This window comes from Balaenoptera borealis, assembly GCF_965194805.1.
Source record: "Balaenoptera borealis genome assembly, chromosome: 10".
NCBI classification, from domain to species: domain Eukaryota; kingdom Metazoa; phylum Chordata; class Mammalia; order Artiodactyla; family Balaenopteridae; genus Balaenoptera; species Balaenoptera borealis.
The window spans coordinates 9,187,672-9,207,909 of NC_138874.1; the positions used below are offsets into that span (position 1 = coordinate 9,187,672).

General features: G+C 45.9%; 1 protein-coding gene across 2 annotated transcripts in view; it reads right to left on the reverse strand.

Annotated features, from left to right (window-relative positions):
* The window catches only part of ACTN2 (actinin alpha 2), a 74,195-nt gene that overhangs the window by 16,966 nt on the left and 36,991 nt on the right, over positions 1–20,238 (reverse strand). For both annotated transcript variants that reach the window (XM_082407609.1, XM_082407610.1), the window contains exons 5-12: positions 16,753–16,840; positions 15,093–15,171; positions 12,043–12,124; positions 7,901–7,986; positions 6,264–6,356; positions 4,462–4,692; positions 2,073–2,220; positions 277–427 (exon numbers count right to left, since the gene is read on the reverse strand). In XM_082407609.1, coding sequence (XP_082263735.1) covers positions 277–427; positions 2,073–2,220; positions 4,462–4,692; positions 6,264–6,356; positions 7,901–7,986; positions 12,043–12,124; positions 15,093–15,171; positions 16,753–16,840 — 958 coding nt within the window. The remainder of the gene's footprint in view (positions 1–276; positions 428–2,072; positions 2,221–4,461; positions 4,693–6,263; positions 6,357–7,900; positions 7,987–12,042; positions 12,125–15,092; positions 15,172–16,752; positions 16,841–20,238) is intronic.

Below are 20,238 nucleotides of genomic sequence, written 5' to 3' on the forward strand. Positions count from 1 at the left end.
ATAGATATATATATGTATAACTGAATCACTCTGCTGTACATCTGAAACTAACAAACACAACACGGTAAATCAACTATATTTCAATTAAAAAAAAAAAAAAACAGGACCAATCCCATCACAGGGTCCTCTGGCTTGGTTCTACTGATACATCTGGGACAGGACAGGAAAGGCGCGCTCCCCTGCCCTTCCCTGGGAATGCCTGGGGAAGCTCTCCACCAAGTCCTTGCTTGGACCCAGGGCTCAATGTCAGCACTGGCACCCACACAGAGCACGTACTTGAGCTCCTGCGCGATGGCCGCGATCTGCTCCACGCGGTCCTGGTGCGCCGCCAGGTCGCTCTCGAATGCCTCGTGCTTCCGCAGCAGAGCCCGGACTTCGGTCAGAGACGCCGACTCGTAATCCTTCTGCAGCAAGATCTGCTCTTTGCCTGCAATGGTTGTAGCAAGGGAGTGTGAGTGCTGTCACACTTCAGCCTCTTTGCAAAGTCCTGGGTGATTCCAGAGAACCAGGAGGAGGAAAGGAAGACAGCCCCGAGAGGCAGAGGCCACATTTCAACTGGAATTCAGGCTGTCACTCTGCTAAGGCCCCGAGTCCCTCTGTGTTCTGAAAGCTCGTGTCTACAAATACAGGGCAGAAAGCACGCTGAGCACTTTCTAAATAACAAGTCTGTGATAAACCTAAGAAACAAGTATCTGACTTTCCCGTGAGATGCTCAGTTAAGTTAGTAATTATTAGCTCACAGAAATTACCTGGGATTATTAGGTAAAACACTTGTACTCTCTTTGTCTGCCCATGGGCTCAACCTTTACTCCAATTCTTTTTGTTTGAAAGCTTTATTTTTTTAATGTGGTTAAATGCAGCTTGTGATTTTTTATCTAGTAACATTGGAAAAATTTCTCTCCGAAACTCCACCTATTTCCCTACAAATATTTCCTAAGTTAAGCGACTGCTGTGGTTATAACTGGACCCATTTTTATTCCCTGGTTGATGACCTTTAAGAATTTAATTCCACAAAGCTAGACATGGAAAGCAAATGTTCATATAGTTAATGATGACAACATAGCACTTACCATCTGCCAGATACCAATTTTACTACTTTATAAATACAAACTCATTTAAGTCTTCATCAAAACCCTGTGAGGGAGGTATGATTGTTATTCCACTTTGGAGAGGACGCTGAGGCCCTGAGAGGTGAGAATGCATCATCCAAGGCCCACAGCTGGGAAGTATCAACTGCATGTCTGTGCCTGTAACCGTCTCGCTGTGCAACACCGACAATCAAGCAGTAAGACAGCAAAAGGGACCCAAGGGATGAGGGGAACCTCCCTGCCCTTTCTCGAAATAGATTACCATGTGTTGAGGTGAATGTTTTGTTCTTTAACCTCAGCAAACAGCAGAGCCAAAAAAAAATATCATGACCATAGTATCACGGCCATGGAAACAGGTTATGTCTGCAAGGTCTGAAAGGAGTAGATGAATCTAAGTGAAACAAAGGAGTTAAGACTATAGAAAATCACACCTCGTGTTCTTCCTTTCCAAGCAGATTTTCTAAGTGGGCAATTATGCTTTGCGGCATTTAATAAACCTTGTATCAGCAGAAGCTAGTGTCTGCGCCAGGGTTCTCTGACCCGCAGTTAGGGAATAAACAGATGCTTGTGGAATCAGATAGAAGAAAGCGGGGGAGTCAGGAGGAGGCGGATACCTACGCAGGTAAGTGTGGGAAGAACGCATTGTGAGTCCTGTTTTATAAAAACATCCATCTTCATACCCACCTCTTTTGTTTTTCTTTCTTTTTTTTTTTTTTTTTTTTGGCTGTGCCGCGCTGCTTGCGGGATCTTAGCTCCCCAGCCAGGGATTGAACCCGGGCCACGGCAGTGAAAGCGCCGAGTGCTAACCACTGGACCGCCAGGGAATTCCCCACACCCACCTCCTGAAGAACAGCAGACGAGAGAGGGGCGAGGGCAGCTGCCCGCAGGGTCACAGGCGCCAGGGACAGTGGTCACTGCACATGGGGCTCTGTCCATAGCTCAAGCCCGATTCTCCAGGAGCCCCGCCGCATCCTGTGGACTCACCGTAAGCCCAGGTTTCGTGCGTGGACGCCTTCTGCCGGAACTTCTCTGCCAGGTGCTCCACGCGCTCCAGCCTCCGGATCTCATTCAGCAGCCATTCCTCGTAGCCCTTCTCCGCCTGCTCCAGCCGCTGCCAGGCGCCCGCGATGTCCTGGGATGGTTGGGGACAGGCAAAGGCGCGTCCGTCACGCCCTGGCCTCCTGGGCCTCTCTACGAATCCCCTCCACCACGTCCAACAGTGTTTTCCTTTGTGTCTTCTTGTCTTTCCCTCACCCCTGTGCCTCCACACCCGCCCCAAATAGCCATTCAAATGTTTTGGCTTCTAAACGTCTTCATTATCACTGCACCCTTTTAGAACTAAGATCACGGTTCTCATCGGCGAACAGATAACCTGATGCTTCTCCGGATGTGGACAAAGGCTAATGGGGCTTTAATTTTCTGGCTACGAGAAGATGAAGCCTCACAGTGACTCAGCCCAAAACGGCTCTGACTCAGCGACCGGGTTCAGTCAGCCGTTAACTGTTTCCCCGGCATCACGCACGTGCCAGGCACAGTGAGAGCCTTTGATATAAGAGTGAACAGCACCTGTAAAGTTCCCTGGGCCCCTGTGCAGCTTTCATGATCGTTGGGGGAGAAAGACATTAAATAAGGAATTCAACAACAAGTGTAATTCCTATTTCTGATTGCGATGCACTCTGAAGGAAAAACAAATCACGGTCAAGTGGTGCTGATGAGAGCACGGTCGGGGCAGTTCCTTTAGGCGGGTTACTGAGAGGAGACCCCTCTGAAGAGGTGGCACTGGAGCCCAGACCTCACTGATGGAAAAGCCAGGTATGGGATGAAGTGGGGGACGAGCTAAAGGCCTGAGGAGGGGGTGCACTCCACGTAGGGGAAGGACCACAGCAGGCGCGGCGGCCGCATAGTGGGTGAGGGGTCGAGCAGCCAGAGATGCGGTCAGCAGGGTGGCCGTGGGGTCAGACCACATCGGATCCCGGGTAAGGAATCTGGATCTTATTCTAAGTATTTCGGGAAGTCACTGGAGGGTTTTGAGAAGAAAGGAGACACGCTCTGATTTATGTTTTTAAAAGATGACGGCAGCTGCTACGTAGAGAATGCATTTTAGGGGAAAAAGAACAAGAAAAGCAAGTGAGAGGGTTACTGCAGGGTCGAAGGAGAGACACTGGTGGCTTAGCATACGTGACAGCAGCTGAAGGGCTGCTCAGATTTAAGATATAATCCGGACGCAGAGCCAGTGGCACTGGCTGAGGAACCAGGTGCGAGAAAGGGACAGAATAGGAGGATCAGTGATGACACCTGGGTTTGGGGCTTTAGTCACTTAGGGGATGGTGATGCTATTTACTAAGACAGAGATCACTGCGGGAGGACTCTTGGATGTTAGGTTTTGAGACATCCAAGCAGCTCTATGAACCTGGAACTGGGGGAGAAATCAGAGCTGAAGATGTAAAATTTGGGAGGTGTTGCCATTACAGCTGGTAGTTAAAGACACGGGCCTGGATAAGGTCACCTGCAGGTGTCAAGACAGAGAAGAAGGTCAGCATCCCTGTACCCACGAACCATCCACCTACAGCCCGGGGACAGGAAGAGGCAAAGCTGTGAGCAGCGACGGGAAGGACTCGGTGGTCAGGTGGGAGGAACTCAGCTAAGTTCAAAGGTGGAAGGAGTTTCAAGAAGAAGGCCATGGTTACAGCTACAGCGAATACGAAAGTAAAAGTGACCACTAGGTTGTCAACACGGACGCTGTTGACTTTGAACAGAACAGTCTGTCTTAGGGTGGACGGAAGCTGGATTACTTACTGCAGGTTGAAGAGTAAAAGACATAAAGGAATGGGGAGCGACCAAAAACCAGTACCATAAAGAGCTCTCTCTAGATGTCCTGCTAGACATAAAGGGGAGCCGAGAAACAGGACCAGTGCTGTAGGGAGGCGTGGAGTCATAGGAGGTTTTCATTTTCATCTGGAAGATTCTAGAGTGCTTCCTATGCGGATGTGAAAGCTTCAGCAGAGCGGGAGAAACTGATGATGCAAAGAGGGATGTAAATGTGGGACTGAGCCCTGGAGAAGGTGAATCGGGGAGACGGTAACAGGAGGGAACAGAGGGCCTGTGATCTAGATGCTGGTCCACCTGGAGGCGGGGAAGAGAGGAAGGGGACCATCATCATTAGGTGTTTGTCAGAGGCCTGTTCTGTGTGAGGCACCAAGAGCAGTCAGAGTCGAGAACTGCATGACGGCAGGGAGAAAAATAGCCAGAAGGAAGTGGTCACAGGGCCAAAATTATAGTCAATGCCTCTTCTCAGTGGTCCATCAGAGGAAGGACTTTGGGAGAAAAAAAAAAAAAAAAGGGGGGCTGCCCCCGGGGCCAGGGGGCTACTCACCGACACCATCTTGCCCTCAGAGGGCATGAAGGCCGGCCGGTTGCTGATCCTCAGCTTGGTCTGCAGGGTGTTGAAGTTGATCTCCAGCTGGCACTTCTCCTGCACCTTGGGAGGCTTGTGCTTCCGGCGGTAATCCCGAAAGTCCTCCAGTTTCTTCTGCATGGCCTGCATGGTCTTCTCAGGGGTCCGGTTCTCTAGCCAGGGGATCGTGCGCTGAATCCATTCCAAAAGCTGTTCCCAAAACACACACAAAAAAAACTGCTGAAAGCACCAGCAAACTGCCCCCCAGTTAAAAAACAGAGGCACCGAACGATTGGGAATGGATTGACTGAATGCTCCTGAGATTACAGAAGTGTGACTGTAACGGCCCTGACTGGAAGGAGGGCATAAATACAAACTTCTGTGCTCACCCAGGGCCACTCACCATCGCCCCAGTGACACCACGCACAGGTCGAAAATTCAGAGTCAGCACGAGTCATGTTTTACAAAAATGGGACATTTACAGGAAACTCGGGGACCAGACATTAGCAGACAAATGCTGGATGGAGCTTTCAAATGAAAACACAAAAACCTCACGTGGTGGAATAAAATCAGGAAAGAACTGGGTTTAACTCAAAATGTATTTCTAGTTTAAATCAGCTTAAATCTTACGGGTCTACTTACGAGATGAAAGTATCGTAAATCTGGGACTGACTCGATGCCAAAGTATATTTTATTTTAATAGCTAGCTTTCAAGGAAATCCACAGGATGAAAGTGAAAATGGCAGTGACTCCAAGGATGAAGTACGCCCCCTTCTCTTGAATTACTACCAAGGCCTTACAAAGGCCCTGCATAGTCTGTTTGAGGGGTATAAATGAAGGACCAAGTAAGAAAAGGAAGGCTATCATCACTGAGGAGCATCTGTCCTTCGGTCCTGGTCATACTTCAACCCTGACGTTGATCACTGGCATTAAACAATGTTGCCAAATGGAATTTTCCCATAGCAGCAGGAAATATAAACAGTATCATTAGCTTGGACTAATACACACCACTACTTGGGAAGATTGATTCCCAGTGTCCTGATGCTTTGCACAGTAGAGACCAAGTATCAGCCAAAGTAAGTCAGAGCAAACATTATTTGGTCTCTGACACTGTCACTGTGATTGAGTTCAATCCAGAGAGAAGGTGGCTGTGGACCTCACTCAGATCCTGCTTAGTTAAGATTTGTGCTATAAGAACAAAAAGAAAAGCAACGTGGAAAGTGCTATTCTAACTGAGAAATCTAGCTGAAGAGCTGTAGAAAGGCATCCTGGAAACTCATGCTCAAATGTCTTGGACGGAGGGCTCTGCCTCTCCCGAGGTTCCCTCTAGATATTTAAATACACACACAAGGCTGAGCCTTGTCTCACTGGGCATGTTCCTTAGATGCTGAGTCACCGCGTGGAGCTGGGATTCTGAATACGGAGCTCACCCTACGTGATGTCAGTAGCCGATGAAGCAGGAAAAAAACAAGGAAAGCAATGTCATCTAGGGGAGGTGCAGAACTGAGGATGGAATCACATTCTACGTTTTGTAACATGCAAACTACCTCTGTGCCTTGCAATGCTTGGAAAGACCAGCAGCACTACCTTTGTGCCAATAATTAAGCAAGATGAACAACCCCTGAGAGCGAGTGTACTTTCCTACTTTTATTCTGTCTGAGATGAAAAATGCAAAAAAAAAAAAAAAAAAACCAACAACAACACTGACAATCTGTGTTCACCCTCTGTGCCTCCCCCTCAGGGTGGGGATGGACAGGACCGCGGGGACCCGTTTCCTTTACCTCACTCGCTAGCCTCTCATATTCTTCCATCAGCCTCTCATTCTCTTGATTCACGGCAAGAACCTTACATATCCTGTTAGCCGCTGTCTCGGCCTGTAAAACACAATAGGTAAACAGGACGGCTCTGTCGACAGGGACGTGCATACACAACGTGGAAGGTGGCAGGGCAGGGGGTGACCAGGGAGGCGGCATGTGCTGTAAGTGGTGCAGGTTCTGGGTTCGGGTGGGGTAAGCCTGAGGGTACGGCTCTTTCACACTACGGGTCATTTCACACCTTTGGGACAGTTTTCACACAGACTTACATGGCAGGCTGAATATACTGTAGGGAAATAGCATTAGTCGCAAACACAAGCTTTGTGAAACATCAAGCAAGTTAGTAACAGAAACTGATGGGTTGAGGAAACAACGGTCCCTGGGCGTCCACCTGAGCCCCCTGCCAACCTCACAACTACAGGGAGAGAGAACTCTCTGAGTTACATTAGCCTTTGGAAATCAAAGCAGACAGGACTGGGTCCTGAATGTATATCTGTCATTGCACTGAGTTCACGAGGGCCTCTACGTATTCATTCCTGAAATGAATACGTCGAATGTGCTAGATGGGATCCTTCCACGGGGCAGAACCTGCTTTAATACTTTGTTTAACCCATGTGAGTAGCTGCTGAGGTATCAATAATTGCCGATCATTGTTTTGTGGGGAGCTTGAGCCGGGAGTGGCCAAGTGCCTTAAACCATGACCATGAGATCTGTCCAGCGTCCGGGCCTGCGGCCTGGCCCCAGCCTTGCCTCTGAAGCCCCAGTAGGGGCCGATTTCCAGTTACCATTGTTTGCTGGTGATGGTCTTTTTTTTTTTTTTTTTTGGCCCCGCCAGGCGGCTTGTGGGATCTTAGTTCCCCGACCAGGGGTCGAACCCGCACCCCCTGCAGAGGAAGCGCGGAGTCCTAACCACTGGACCGCCAGAGAAGTCCCCCAGTGATGGTCTTAAACGGATCACAGAAATGATACATACTCTGTCCAACCCCATCTCTCAGGACTCTGCAAGTAGAGATAGGGGGAGGGGCGGGAAGCAGAAACAGGGGAACGTGGGGAAAGCAGAGGGACACCCACCCATGATGTCCCTCAGGCTGTTTATCTTAAGGAGTATAAATTTTTTTGAGGTTTTAACACTGTTAGACTTTCACTATTTCAGTTAAATTCAGATTCATCTTGCAAGATGTCTGAACACATCACTGAACAGTGAAGGCAATCTCCAGGCAGAGAACGGGAAAGGGGCCCTGGAAAGGCGTTCACCTCTCCTTGTCCAAGTCCCCCTTCACCGCTCAATCAGTGTGGCTCAATTTTCATGGCCCTTGTTTTCTCCTGAAGCACAAATGTTTCCCACCATTGATTAATGAAATAAGAGCAATATCTTAGAAAGACAGAGAGCTAAGAACACTTCAGAACTGTCTAAAGGTAAAGCTGTTAAATAGAAAAGCATTCGCAGTTTGGAACTTGCCATATTAGGTCATTACAAGACACTTAGAGTCCAAGGTAAGATGTGAAGCGCACGAACACGCACCCAGGTATGCACGCGTGCGCCCACACAACTAAAACCGATGCACAAGAGCAGCCCGGCAACCGGACGGACAAGGGTTAAATACCTGCTCCGCGCCCGCGAAAGCATGGTAGAAGCAGGAAACGTATGTCATGATAGCTCTTTCATCGGGTTTGGGAGTGTTCACAATGTCTGAGGGAGGGAAAAATAACACAGAAAACAGACACACGCACAGATGAAGAGCAGAAACCAGGGTGAACAAAGGGAAGAATGAACTGGTTTACACTTGACTTTCTGTGTTTCTCGGGCCCACACTCCTGACCCTCAGGAAGGCTGTACGGAACTGACACACTCGTAAACAGAATGCTTTCAACCAGCACGTTTTTTTGTTTTTACATCATCAAACCAAGGGCTTCCCTCCTCCCCTACCCTGGATGGCTTTTTTTAAAGTGCCGGTGAGGCATTCCTATGGGAACCCGTGGGCTGCCTATCAGGGCTGGTACCCACTTCCTAAGGACCTGGGGGATCCTGTCTTCTTGTCTTTTGACTGGATCAGGTCATCTGCCACTTTGGCTGTGAGCAAGGCATGTCCCTCTGCAAGATGCGGGGACACACGCAGACCTCTCTGGCCCCATCTCGGATGCCACTCCCCGCCCCCACCCTCATAATCCTTGGCTTTCTGCTCTGTGCACGGCCCTGGCTTGTGTGGGGATGAAGTTCATTGAAGATGGCATGTTTTCTAATCCTTCTACACATACTTGCCATGCCATTGCTAGAAACTACCCAGAGTAACAAAGCATCTAAAGAGAAGGGTCTACACGGCTTGTACTTATTAACTATGACTCTTGCCACTGTTTGTATGAGCTGCCGAGACAGCTACCAGGAAGAGAGAAAACAGAACCACGGGAACACACACCCTTCCTTCCTCACCTTGGCCTCACCCCATTTTTGGCTGAATTACTTTCTAACTTCAGACTCAGTTCAGTCACTGGACAGAATGCAGTTAAAAAGGTGCCTCGTAATTCCCTAAGGTGGAACCTAGTCATTGGGTTTCCAGAGGATATTGATAGAAAGGACGTAGGGATGTGGAAGAGCATGGAATCTTCTGGAAAACAAAGACGAATGGCATACTACTGCAGGGACAGGAAGTAAGTTTCAAAGAAAACTGGACTGAAAAAGACAAACGACTGCCTCCTCAGAACCAGACGGGTCTCCTTACTCAGAGGAGTTGCGGGGGAAAAAGAGAAAAACAATTGAAAAAAAAAATCAAGACACAGAAGGTAAAGGGTGAGTGGTGACTTGTGTTTTACCTCCTCACCTTCTGTGCACCAGCAAAAGCATGATAGTAACAGGAGACATAAGTCATTACGACTCTTCGGGTCTGGCGGTGTATACTAAATCTGTGTGGAAAAAAGGTTAACTGCTCAGATGTTCCGACAGCAGCAGGCTCCCGCTAAGGGCTGCCTCCGAGAGGCCAAGGTCATGAACCTTCCCGCAGCAGCCCCACACACTTGTGTTGTTCAAACTTTGGCTCAAATCAAAGAAGTCACATTTGCAAAGTCATTACTCTGTGTGCACTTCGAAGAACCGCCAAAGAGAAGGGCACGGCCAGCTCAGAAGAGCCCTAAACTAGCAAGGAAGTCACATCCATGGCCAGAGTTGGACCTCCAGAATTCCACAGAGTGCACGCAACAGCACTTTCTCTCTCTGGACAGATGGAGGGCCCAGGGGTCAGCAAAGGTCCCTCCTGCAAGTCCGCACAGAACACGGGCACCCACAAATCTACAACCGGTACTCACCGGAGGGAGGAAAATAGAGAAACAATTTTCATAACCTTTTAAAAAGCATGCAAGGTAGTTAAGATGAGGAAGAGTTTCACCAGTTTTCACTACAGGTTTATGGGTGAGTAGCCCAATTAGCCACTTGAAAATCCCCATTTAGGGTTCAGAGACTATCACAAATGCCAAGAAGTAAGGTCAACAGCAGCAGGCGGTGGAGAGGCAAGGATTCGCCAAAGGGATTAAGTGATCTGAGGGGAGGAGACCAGTATAAGACATTACAGTAAAAGAGCAGCAGACGTAAGAACACATTCATAGGAAGCTGTGGGGAAGGTAAGTCCGGATGCAGGTGGCAAAGATGCAAAGGGTAACTAACACATGGGGGCTGATCTGCTGGGGAGTTGGTTATACCACAGCTCGCCCCTCACCCAAGTCAGTCAAGTTCATAACTCTTTCACCAGAAGACTCTTACAGAAATTGCTCTGCAAAGAAAATAATAGCGTATGCAAGCATTTTTCCGAGCCATTAAAAAGGAAAGAAAAAGAAAAGTAATAAGAGACTAGGATGTGTCACAAGGGAGCAAGAAATGAACAGAGTGCTAACGCACCCCATCCACTCAGAGGATAAGCAGAACATACGCCCAGACCAGGACTCAGAGACTAAGGGAAACCCCGGAACAGGAGGATGGTTAGCCTGCCGGAGGAATAATGACAGTAATCCTGAGCTCACCCTCAACTGTAGGAAATCAGGGAGGCATCAATGAACGGAAAGATGAATTTACTAAATGTCGCCTGTTTTCTCCTGTCTTCAGTATCCTAGCTGTTGATTCAAGTGGTAAACTCTGGGTAGTTATTTATCGTATGGAAAGGTCAAAGGACAGAGCACCCAAATGCAAACTTAGCTTAGAGAGGACAGACAAGAAGGAAAAGGTATTTTCCTATGTGGCAACTTCACTGTTTTATTGTCTTTCTCCCTCTAAAGAGTTTTTGAAAAAAGTAGATTCTCAAGAGCATATTCAGGTGTGTTCAACACCCAATAATACAGGTGTTTGATAAAATGGCTAAATTAACAAACGGGCAAAATCAGAATCCTAATTGACAGACTACTGTCTCAGTTGCACTGTGTCCCCAAAAATGATAGGTGGAGTCCTACCTCCTGGTACCTGTGAATGTGACCTTATTTGGAAGTAGGTCTTTGCAGACATGATCAAGTTAAGATGAGGTTGTGCTGGAGTGAGGTGTGGCCTTAATCCATGATGACCGGTGTCCTCATAAGTAGAGGGAAAAAGACACAGAGACAGACGCAGAAGGAAGATGACCATGTAAAGCCAGAGTCAGAGACTGGAGTGATGCTACCACAAGCCAAAGAACACCTGGGGCTTCTAGAAGCTGGAAGAAGAAAGGAAAGGTCCTTCTCTACAGACTTCGGAGGGAGCATGGTCCTGCCAACACCCTGATTTCAGAGTTACAGTTTACGGAACTACAAGAGAATAAACTTCTGTTGTTTCAAAAGCCACCTACTTTGTGGTGATTTGGTACAGCAGCCGTGATGCAGTCACCAAAAATAAGGAGGAACAGAAGACTGACAACTGACCAGAATCAAGGTCTTTGCTTTTCCCCAACAATGCTAATTAGCAGAAGCAATGAGCTGATAGAGAATAATAAGATTAACAGTAATATAAGTCCTTGAGGGCCGGGCCCTGCCTTATACATCGCATCATCTCCTGCAGCATCTCCAGGGTCTTATACATAGTAGGTGCTCGGTAAGCGTCTGCTGAGTAAGAGGTGACTCATGCATAAGTGAAATGAAGGAATGGTCTCCACGTATCTGTGCTTTAAATGCTGTGCCAGGGCGAAACTCCCACGAACTCATCTCCGATAAAGGGCACAAGAGGTACTGAAACTAGTCTCCAGCATGAGGGCCGCTAAAGCTGCAAAATATTGAGAGGTTCTAGCTCTAACAAAACTAAATTTAATTTGGACAAATTAAAAATGAAATGTGAAAGTTTGAGAGGCACATGATGAATGACCGCTCCATAGTCTAGATTGAGATTCTATGACTTCCAGTTGGAAGGAAGCATTTTTTTCCTTGTGGAGTCTTAAAGAACAAGGAGATTTATTTGTTAAATTTCTATGTGGTTTAAAAAAAAAATGTTAAAATAAAAATAGGAAGCTTTCCATTGAAAATCACAAACCAAAGCATTCTGTTTCTTTGCCAAAGCTGAACATTTTACCCAACCCTTTCATTGTAGTTTTGCTGGCTTGGTTTTGAGCAGGATTCTAAAAAATAATTTTGAGCAAGCTACATATGAAATTCTCTAATATTCATGAGGCCAATGACAGAAACTTCTCAGGAATCCTAAGTCCTTCAGATGTAACCTGGCTATAAAGTTTACAGGTCTTTATGTGTGGTCATAACATAGGGAGGCAATAGATTTTCTGTAAGCCAATAAACACAATTTTCATCTCACCTTCAGCATCCAACATTTTGGGAATATCCAGGTGTTTCTCTGCAATTTCCATGGCCAAGTTGATATTTCCTATTGGGTCATCCTGCATGGAAAACAGCACAACCAGCTTTTTAGCATATTTTTTTGAACAGGACTTACGACTGTTTTTTATATACCTCATTCTGGGGAGGAAACTTTCCCATCCACACATAACCATAATAGGATAAGATTTTCCTTCTTATCTTTTCCCAAACATTTCAAACATTTAGAGAAATATCAAAAATGACATGAAAATCACCCAATCATGCACACTCCAACTTCATAAAATGTGAGCAAAAGGTTGAAGAGAACAGATACTGTGCAGCTAGAAGGAAAGTTGTGAGGTATTTTCTCATGGATGGAAAAACACCTGGATACCTCAGCGCTGCGCTTCAACCCTGGGTAACAAAAATCTAGATGATTCCAAAAGGAAGCATGAAACATACATTTTCCACATCTGGAAGGTGATCATGGAGAATATTTAGTACCACACTAACTTTGTTTATTTTTGTTTTAAATATAAGAAAACACGCTGCTTTCAGCATGTTTAGGTGAAAGTTTTAGGTCACTAAAGAATATTACAAGATGGCTACAAAGAGCAAAAGTTAGGTTTCTAGGATGTTAAAGACCACAAGAAATGAAAGAAACTTAACATTATAAAAGAAAATTGTGAAGAAATTTTTGTTCGTCTGATTGCGTTTGTCTTCCACGGTAAAACTGGTTAAATACATACGTAACATAACAAAATACATTGACCCAGAGGTGTATAACTGAAATACTGAAAAATTAAAAGAGGTATTTAACATTTCCTGTTTTAATCTTCTAAAGAGATTAAGTGTTGTGAATCTGAAATGGGATGGGGGTATGTAAGACAGAAAAATCAAAATGAAAAGTAGCGTTAGTCCAGGGATGACTGTAATGAATTTTAACATCAAAGCCGTTTAAACATTTCAGAAACTGCAATGCTTTGCAATGAGCACAATCATTTTAATACAGTGAAACATCTAAAACACAGAGGCTTCAAAAACATTCGGTGCTCAAGGAAGAAACCAAAGCAAGCTTCCTGGCCTCTCCGAGTTTACTATCATTTCAGGCAAAATGTTTCTTCAGCTCCATGTTATTTTAACAAAGCATAAAATCATTTCACTAAAAGCAGCCATATAATAAGGTGAGTCTTACCTGTATATTTTATGCAAATGTTTAGGAGACCAAATAGCTGAGTAAAAGTTTCCTTTTGTTCTTAATATATAAGAAAATTTTCAGCATTAAAAACAGAGTAATGATTCTGAGTCTTTGTGAAAGCTATCTCACTTACACTGTAACTTGGATAAAATGTAGCAATTAAGTGTTTTCTCGGCTCAGCTACTGGTATGTGACCCTGGGAAGATTAAAGAATTCCTCCCTTCTTCATCTGTAAAACTGGGATAATTAGTACCTCCTTTATAGATGCATCATATTATATAGTTTACTGTGCATTATGAAGATTGAATGTGTATGTATAACATACATAAAATATATGTATTAATATTAACATACATATATGTATATAAAACATTAATAGATGTAATATCCACATATGTAACACACACTAATACACATATATAATACACATATATACTTATTTATTAGCGATGTCTAATCTAGAGCTATAGAAGTATTCACTGCTGTGGTTAATTATTATCCTTTTTCCACCCATCATAGGTGGCCAATTACCATGTCTTTTGACCTTTTGTAATAGAAACTGACCGTTATAAACTGCTAATGAAATGAGCGCTATCTAGTATAATCCCTTCATTTTGCAAATGAGATAAAGAGTAATTGAAAAAAATATACACCGTCTCTATGTTTGAAACGTTTCAAAATAACTCAGGGATGAGAATATATGCTTGGGGAAGTCGAGAAACGCTGGCTGCCCCGTTCCCTTAGGCAACCTTCCATTCGTGTACGGTCGCTCTCATCTTCAGGATACAAGTACGTTTTTCACGTGCTATCCGGTCGTCAGTGGAGAGAGGCCAGGGGAAGGGTGGTGAGCACACGACAACTGCAAAGGTGGCAAAAGCCAGGACATTCTTCCTACTACCCCCTGTGCCACACGGGGAGGGCAGCATGCAGCAGGACCGGATTCCACACCAAACACAGCGACACGGGGTGCACGGCCAACGAAGCACACCAGCAACCACAGGAAAGGTGCCCCGCTACTCCTGGCAGGAGTGGTCAGGGGGCGGGCAACACTTTCTATCTTAGGTCTCTACACGGCATTATTTCTAGGACAGATGGATTGTCCACCACAAGATTTAGAAGGGGCCAGGATTTCTTTTCTCCATCACCGATCACATGTGCAAACTACTTTTAAAGAAACAATGTGCAGACTATTGGAAACTTGAGCACAATAAAGCTTAAGCTTAAAGGGAGAATGACAGTTTCCTAAGCTGAAAACATAAGTTCCCTAAGTTGAATTTTCTGAAAAGAGAGAGAAAAAAAAAATCCCCCAAACTTCTTTTCTAAGGGCGCAACTAATACCTTGTATCAATAGCAAGATAAGCATCCCTCGTGTGAGAAACAAGTTAATCAACTCTAAGTAAATATGTCGGCAACTAAATCCTTCAGAAAAGGTAAGAGGAATTTAAAAAGAAGCTTTGGGGTATTTGAACCTTTCTCTCTCCCCACCCCCTCCTCTCCCCGGCCCGCCCACCCTGCAGCAAAACAGACACTTTTCTTCTCATATTTACAACCTGGGAATGTAAAATCTCTGAGAAACATGTATAAAAGCTTTCATAGGAAATCAAGCCAAATCAACAAACATATCGTAATGTGGGCAAAAAGGTGACTTGGCTTTGGGTCTTGTCCTGCCCTAATTATAACAGGTGAGTATTTTCCCGCCACCCTCCCTGTTTTCATCCCGTGCCAGGCTAGCTGGGAGGGCATGCTGGCGGCAGCCTAGGTGTTGGTGTGAGTTCAAGGCCGATGGGCTCACTTCCAGGACGACATGCTGGGGGCAGGGCGGACACAGCATGCCGGGCCCCCCAAATGACCTTGTTCAGCTTTGAGTAGTCAATGAGGTCGGGCCGGTGTCTGTGGATGAGTGCACAGAGTCCAAGGCCGTCTTTCCAGCTGCACGACGGTCACGGTCGGGAGGAACAGGAACACGGGTTAATGGACAGGCAGCAGCAAGGGGCTGACCTTGGTCAGACGTTGGCCTGAAATCTCGGACCTGGGGCCCCGAGGACCTCCCTCCCTCCCCCACCCAGTGACACCCTGGCCCCTTCCCTGGACTCTCGCCTCCCTCCCAGGGTCTGCCACCCCCTTACCAGTCTCCTTTCCATCTACAGCTTCAGGCCCGGCCTTGCCTGGGACTCACTCCCCCTAACCTCCCCCCACCCCCGCCGCATCCTGCCCTGGTCCCTGCCGTGCTGGGAGAACTGGCAGGGACTGCAGGGAAGGTGCCCCCTACTGTCCCCCTCCTCCCTCAGTGCCCAGCAGGCCCGGCTTCCTCCTCTCTTCCCCAAGTCTCCATTCTAGACCTGACCCCCAGAGTCTGCCCGACAGACAGACACAAGGACGTCCACCCAGAAATGCCCAGGACACACTTTCCTCCAAGAGCACGCCCCTTAGTATACTCAGTGCTCCCCGGTTCTCCTCTATCTTTCTTCATAAGGTTCCTTTTTGTTTGGGGTTTCTTCTTTTAAAGGCAAAGACGTGTAGGCAGCTGAGGGACTTAGCAGGGAGGGTTTGGATTTCCAGTCTGTCTGCCCAGAGACACCAGCGCTCACCGTTCCCAGACACCCCCAGGCTACGAGCTCCCAATTGATGGGCAGCGGGCTCACTGAAGACCAGGAGCCTGTGCCCCGAAGGGTCGGGGAAGACGGAAGCCCCTGGGGCCACACTGTCGAAGGGCTTGGGCCCATCTCGGGCCAGAAGAAGAAAAGCAAGAAGGTGAGTGGGAGGCCAGGCTGGGCCCTGAGACATTCACCGGGCAGGTCCCACACCCTGACGGCATGATGTACGAACAGGAAGCCTCCTCCTCACCTGTGTGCACTCAGGGTGTGGCTCAGGGCCTAATAATACTTATCTACCTAGATAACCTCCCCAGTCTGTCCTGGTGGCTCGTCCATATCCTTCATTTCTTTTCTCTGATCTATGGGGGCCAGTGACCCATTTATATTCACGGGTAACCCACCACACAGAGGGAGAAAATATAAACACCTGACAAAATATCTGCATGAGAAAAAAAGACTGAAGCAAGGGACAATATCATGCTCTCAGATTATATCTGGATTTTCTTCATCCAGTTCCCTATAGTTTTTCAAACATGATTTGCCTACTTCTCTCCAATTCCAGCCTACAAAGCTGACTGACGAAGCATCTTTTGGGCACGACAGAGAGGAGGGATGGGGTGGAGCTCGTAGGCGGGATATGCAGACCCTGCTACGGTGTCTCCTTGTCACTGAGAATCCATCCCTGCCACATCCCTGCATGATACTCACTTATAAACAGTGCCAGCCTCCCAAACCTTAATCCAACGTTTTCCCCTGAGAGACCCTAAGCATCAATCGTTCTAGAGCCTGAGTTCTGCTACATACAGAAAATGAGCGTCAGACAGGAGGAGGAGACACAGGAGTAAATAAACATTTTTCTCCCTGCCAACCTGGATTCCAAAGAGAATACAAGGACCCCAGGGCCCTGGTTGCGCACCTGGTGTGGAAGTTCTGAATGTTCACATTTCTATAAGGAGCGGTCTTCCTTTGACACCAAAGCAGCAGACCTTCTTTGGCAGAGGTTTCTGTAATGACAGCCAAGAAAAAGTGTCCACGGGGAAACACTCACCCTTACTGCTCACTCACCCAACTTCTAGTCACTTGCTAAAGAGACCTCCCAGGGGGCCAACGCCAAAGGCAACCTCTCTTCTCCAGTCTCTGCAAGAGGATGGAGCTGGAACCTTGCTCCCCGGGACTGACTTCTGAGGCCACTTGAAGGGACTTGAAAAGGACAGTGCAGGAGCAACAGCAAGTTATGACATGATGAATACAAAACTGGACTTCAGGGTTACTGGTAACGTACCTTTCGGATGAAAATTTGTTTTAATGTGCATAATTTATGACCTAACTATCCCTTCATTTATCTCATTTATAATTTATATTCTTAGGTAAATGGAATTCACAGAGGCCACTGTGTCTGAAATGTACTCCCTTACCCACTGATTTTAAAATACTTGAAGGCTTTTATTGGCAAATTCCAAGTTTGGCCACTTGGGTTCTGACCAAGTTAAGAAAGCAACCACCCCTGTGGCAGCCATGAAGACGTGCTGCGCAGATGTCCCGCTGCAGGGAACACAGGACAGAACTGATGTCCCAGCTGCCACACTCTGAATCCGCCCCTGCATTCCCCAGAGGCCACACTTCTTCAGGGCTAATCCAGCCACAGACCGAGTGAGGGAGAGGCACCAGAGCTGGGCCATTCCTGCCACACATGGGACTCCTCTGAGAACAACTGAGGCTGAAGGACTCCCCATTGGCCCGCTGACCCTGCCTGAGGACCACTTTGCAGAACGAGATTCTTCTTTCTCAAGCCTTTCCTTCCCCAGCACGGGTGTCAGCCAGGCGCTATGCCTGAAGGGGCTCTGCCATCTCCTGCTTCTCCCTACCCTTATCCTCTACAGGCATTTCCCCCAACAAATCTCTTGCATTTCTGCTATGGATGGAATGTCTGTGTCCCCCTCAAATTCATAGACTGAAGCCCTAACCCCCAATGTGATGACATTTAGAGATGGAGCCTTTGGGAGGTAATTAGGGTTAGATGAGGTCGTGAGGGTGGGGCCCTCATGATGGAATTAGTGCCCTTATAAGAAGAGACAACAGAGTGCTTGCTCAATCTCTCTCTCTCCCCCTCTCCCTCTCTTCCCTCCATCCCCCTTCTCCCTTCCCTTTCTTTCTCTGCCGTGTGAGGACACAGAGAAAAGGCAGCCATCTACAAGCCAAGAAGAGAGCCCCCACCAGAAACTAACTATGCTGGCACCCCGATCTTGGACTTCCAGACTCCAGGACTGTGAGAAAATTAATTTCTGTTGTTTAAGCTACCCAGTCTATGGTATTTTGTATGGCAGCCTGAACAGACTAAGACAACTTCTAACACCATCTTAGCACTTGCTTCTTAGAGGACCCAAAGTTTTATACATCCAAACAGCTCCTCAAAGCCACTTACATAACTGGGATTCTGCTTGTATTTACATCTTAACAATTTAGAAAGCTCCTATGAACATGTGGACTCCTAACCAACATTGGGACCTGGCCTTCCATTTCAGTAAGAGCTTAAGTTGATTTTTTCAAATCAAAGTAAGTATTCTGTAATTATTTACCTAAATTGTCCATTTCTAGTTCAGATTTTTCTTTGACCCATAACCCATATGAAATACGCCCCCCTCGCCCCTCGCAAACTTCCACATGCTCTAAGAATAATTTGAATGATTGCTGATCATGTCTCTTATCTAGCAAATTCCTGTTAAGGAAAACGACTGAAAGTTCTAAGACTTTATTAAAATATTAACTGGTATAGACATCGAAATATGGAACTCCATATCCAGTTGTTCTGCTATACACACAACTGCCTGCCTTTGGGGTCCCGGCCAACGGAATTAGTAAGAAAAAGTATAACAGGAGGAAATAATCCAAACTTTTTTATAAAGTTTAAATGGCACTTAGATTAGAAAAGGAAACAGAGGTAAAGTAGATCAATACAAGCTTACAACTGCCACTTAAGCTTAGATTTATAAGTCATTGAGTTTCACTTAATTTCTGTCTGAATACGTCTGAACACTCTTAGGCTATGAATGTTGAACAAAGTTTTTTCCTTATTGAATTGGCTACTCTAACAAAGCTGACTTTCTCCCACCCCAAGTCCATTCTGAGGCATTCAGCAAGAGGTTACAAGCCTGTGCCAAATAGTGCATGACTGTGGTACCTCCGCCCCGCCCCCGCAGGTGTAGGTTAAACCTGAGAAGTCCACACACAGAACCCTGACGGTGGGTATAAAAAGCATGTCATAAATAGGTAGTGTCATTGGTTATTCCATCATGAAAAACCATAGGATGCACCAAGGAGCCCCATCTACTTGGGCATCTCTGCACTGCCCTCACCAACAGGTATGTCAATCTCTCATTTTCCTTCTTTGAAGAGGTCCATCATTCTGTTGACGGAGCCTGGCTCCTCAAAGAATTCAGTTTAACAACAATGTCATTTTCCTACATAATATACATCATCAAAATAAATTAGACAAGTTTTCTGTAGATTTACAGAAATTAAGTGAGGTTGTTAAGAAATGACTCCATGGAAGTAAAACAAATAAAAATATAAGTTAGCAAACTAACTTCATCTGCTGTGTGGGACACTGGAAGACTTCTGCTTGAAGAGATTTAAGCACCTTGTCAGTGATATCACACTTTTGAATGTTTATTTCTTAGTTTTTTGAAAAGCAGATTAGTATATCTTTCTATCATGATGTTTTACGAAATACTATGATTTGATTATCTTATCTTGGGCACATAAATAAAAAATTGGGGAACCTCTAATGGATCACACCATTCATAGTTACATTTGAAACAGAATTAAGTTTTCAATTAGTATTATCACTAATTTGAAATCTGTAACCAATCAGAAGAAAACCTGAGGTCAAGCTCACCTCTGTAATATTTGTGGGAAAAGGATTTGCTAGTGTAGCAAATGCAGTGGTGTGAACAAGATTTTTAAAAATAATATTTGTTCTATCAGGTGGGCTCAACTGCTTAAATATTTAAATGCCGAAGTATATAAAATTGATTAAATGATTACAAACTATTCTTTTTTAATAAAGCAGGAACTTTTAAAAAGCAGATTATTATTTTCACTAGCATGAAAGAAATGTACCTTAATAAGAGTACATTGTATGAAAGTTTTCAAATTCAGACTCTTCATAAATTCGAGCTGGCTGTTATTCCTGAGCCTGAATTCTTGAGGTTTTAATATCATTATATCTTAGTTTGATTTTTAGAGGGCATAAGTAAATTCCTGGACAGAATTATGAACCACGCTCCCAGCCCTGACCATTTGGGGGCGTGGTTGCCTTCTAGGTGACAAAGTTAGAGGAGACTGCCTGGTTGGACAAGTCAGACCACCCTTAAGTACATTCTTTTTTTTTTTTTTTTTTTTT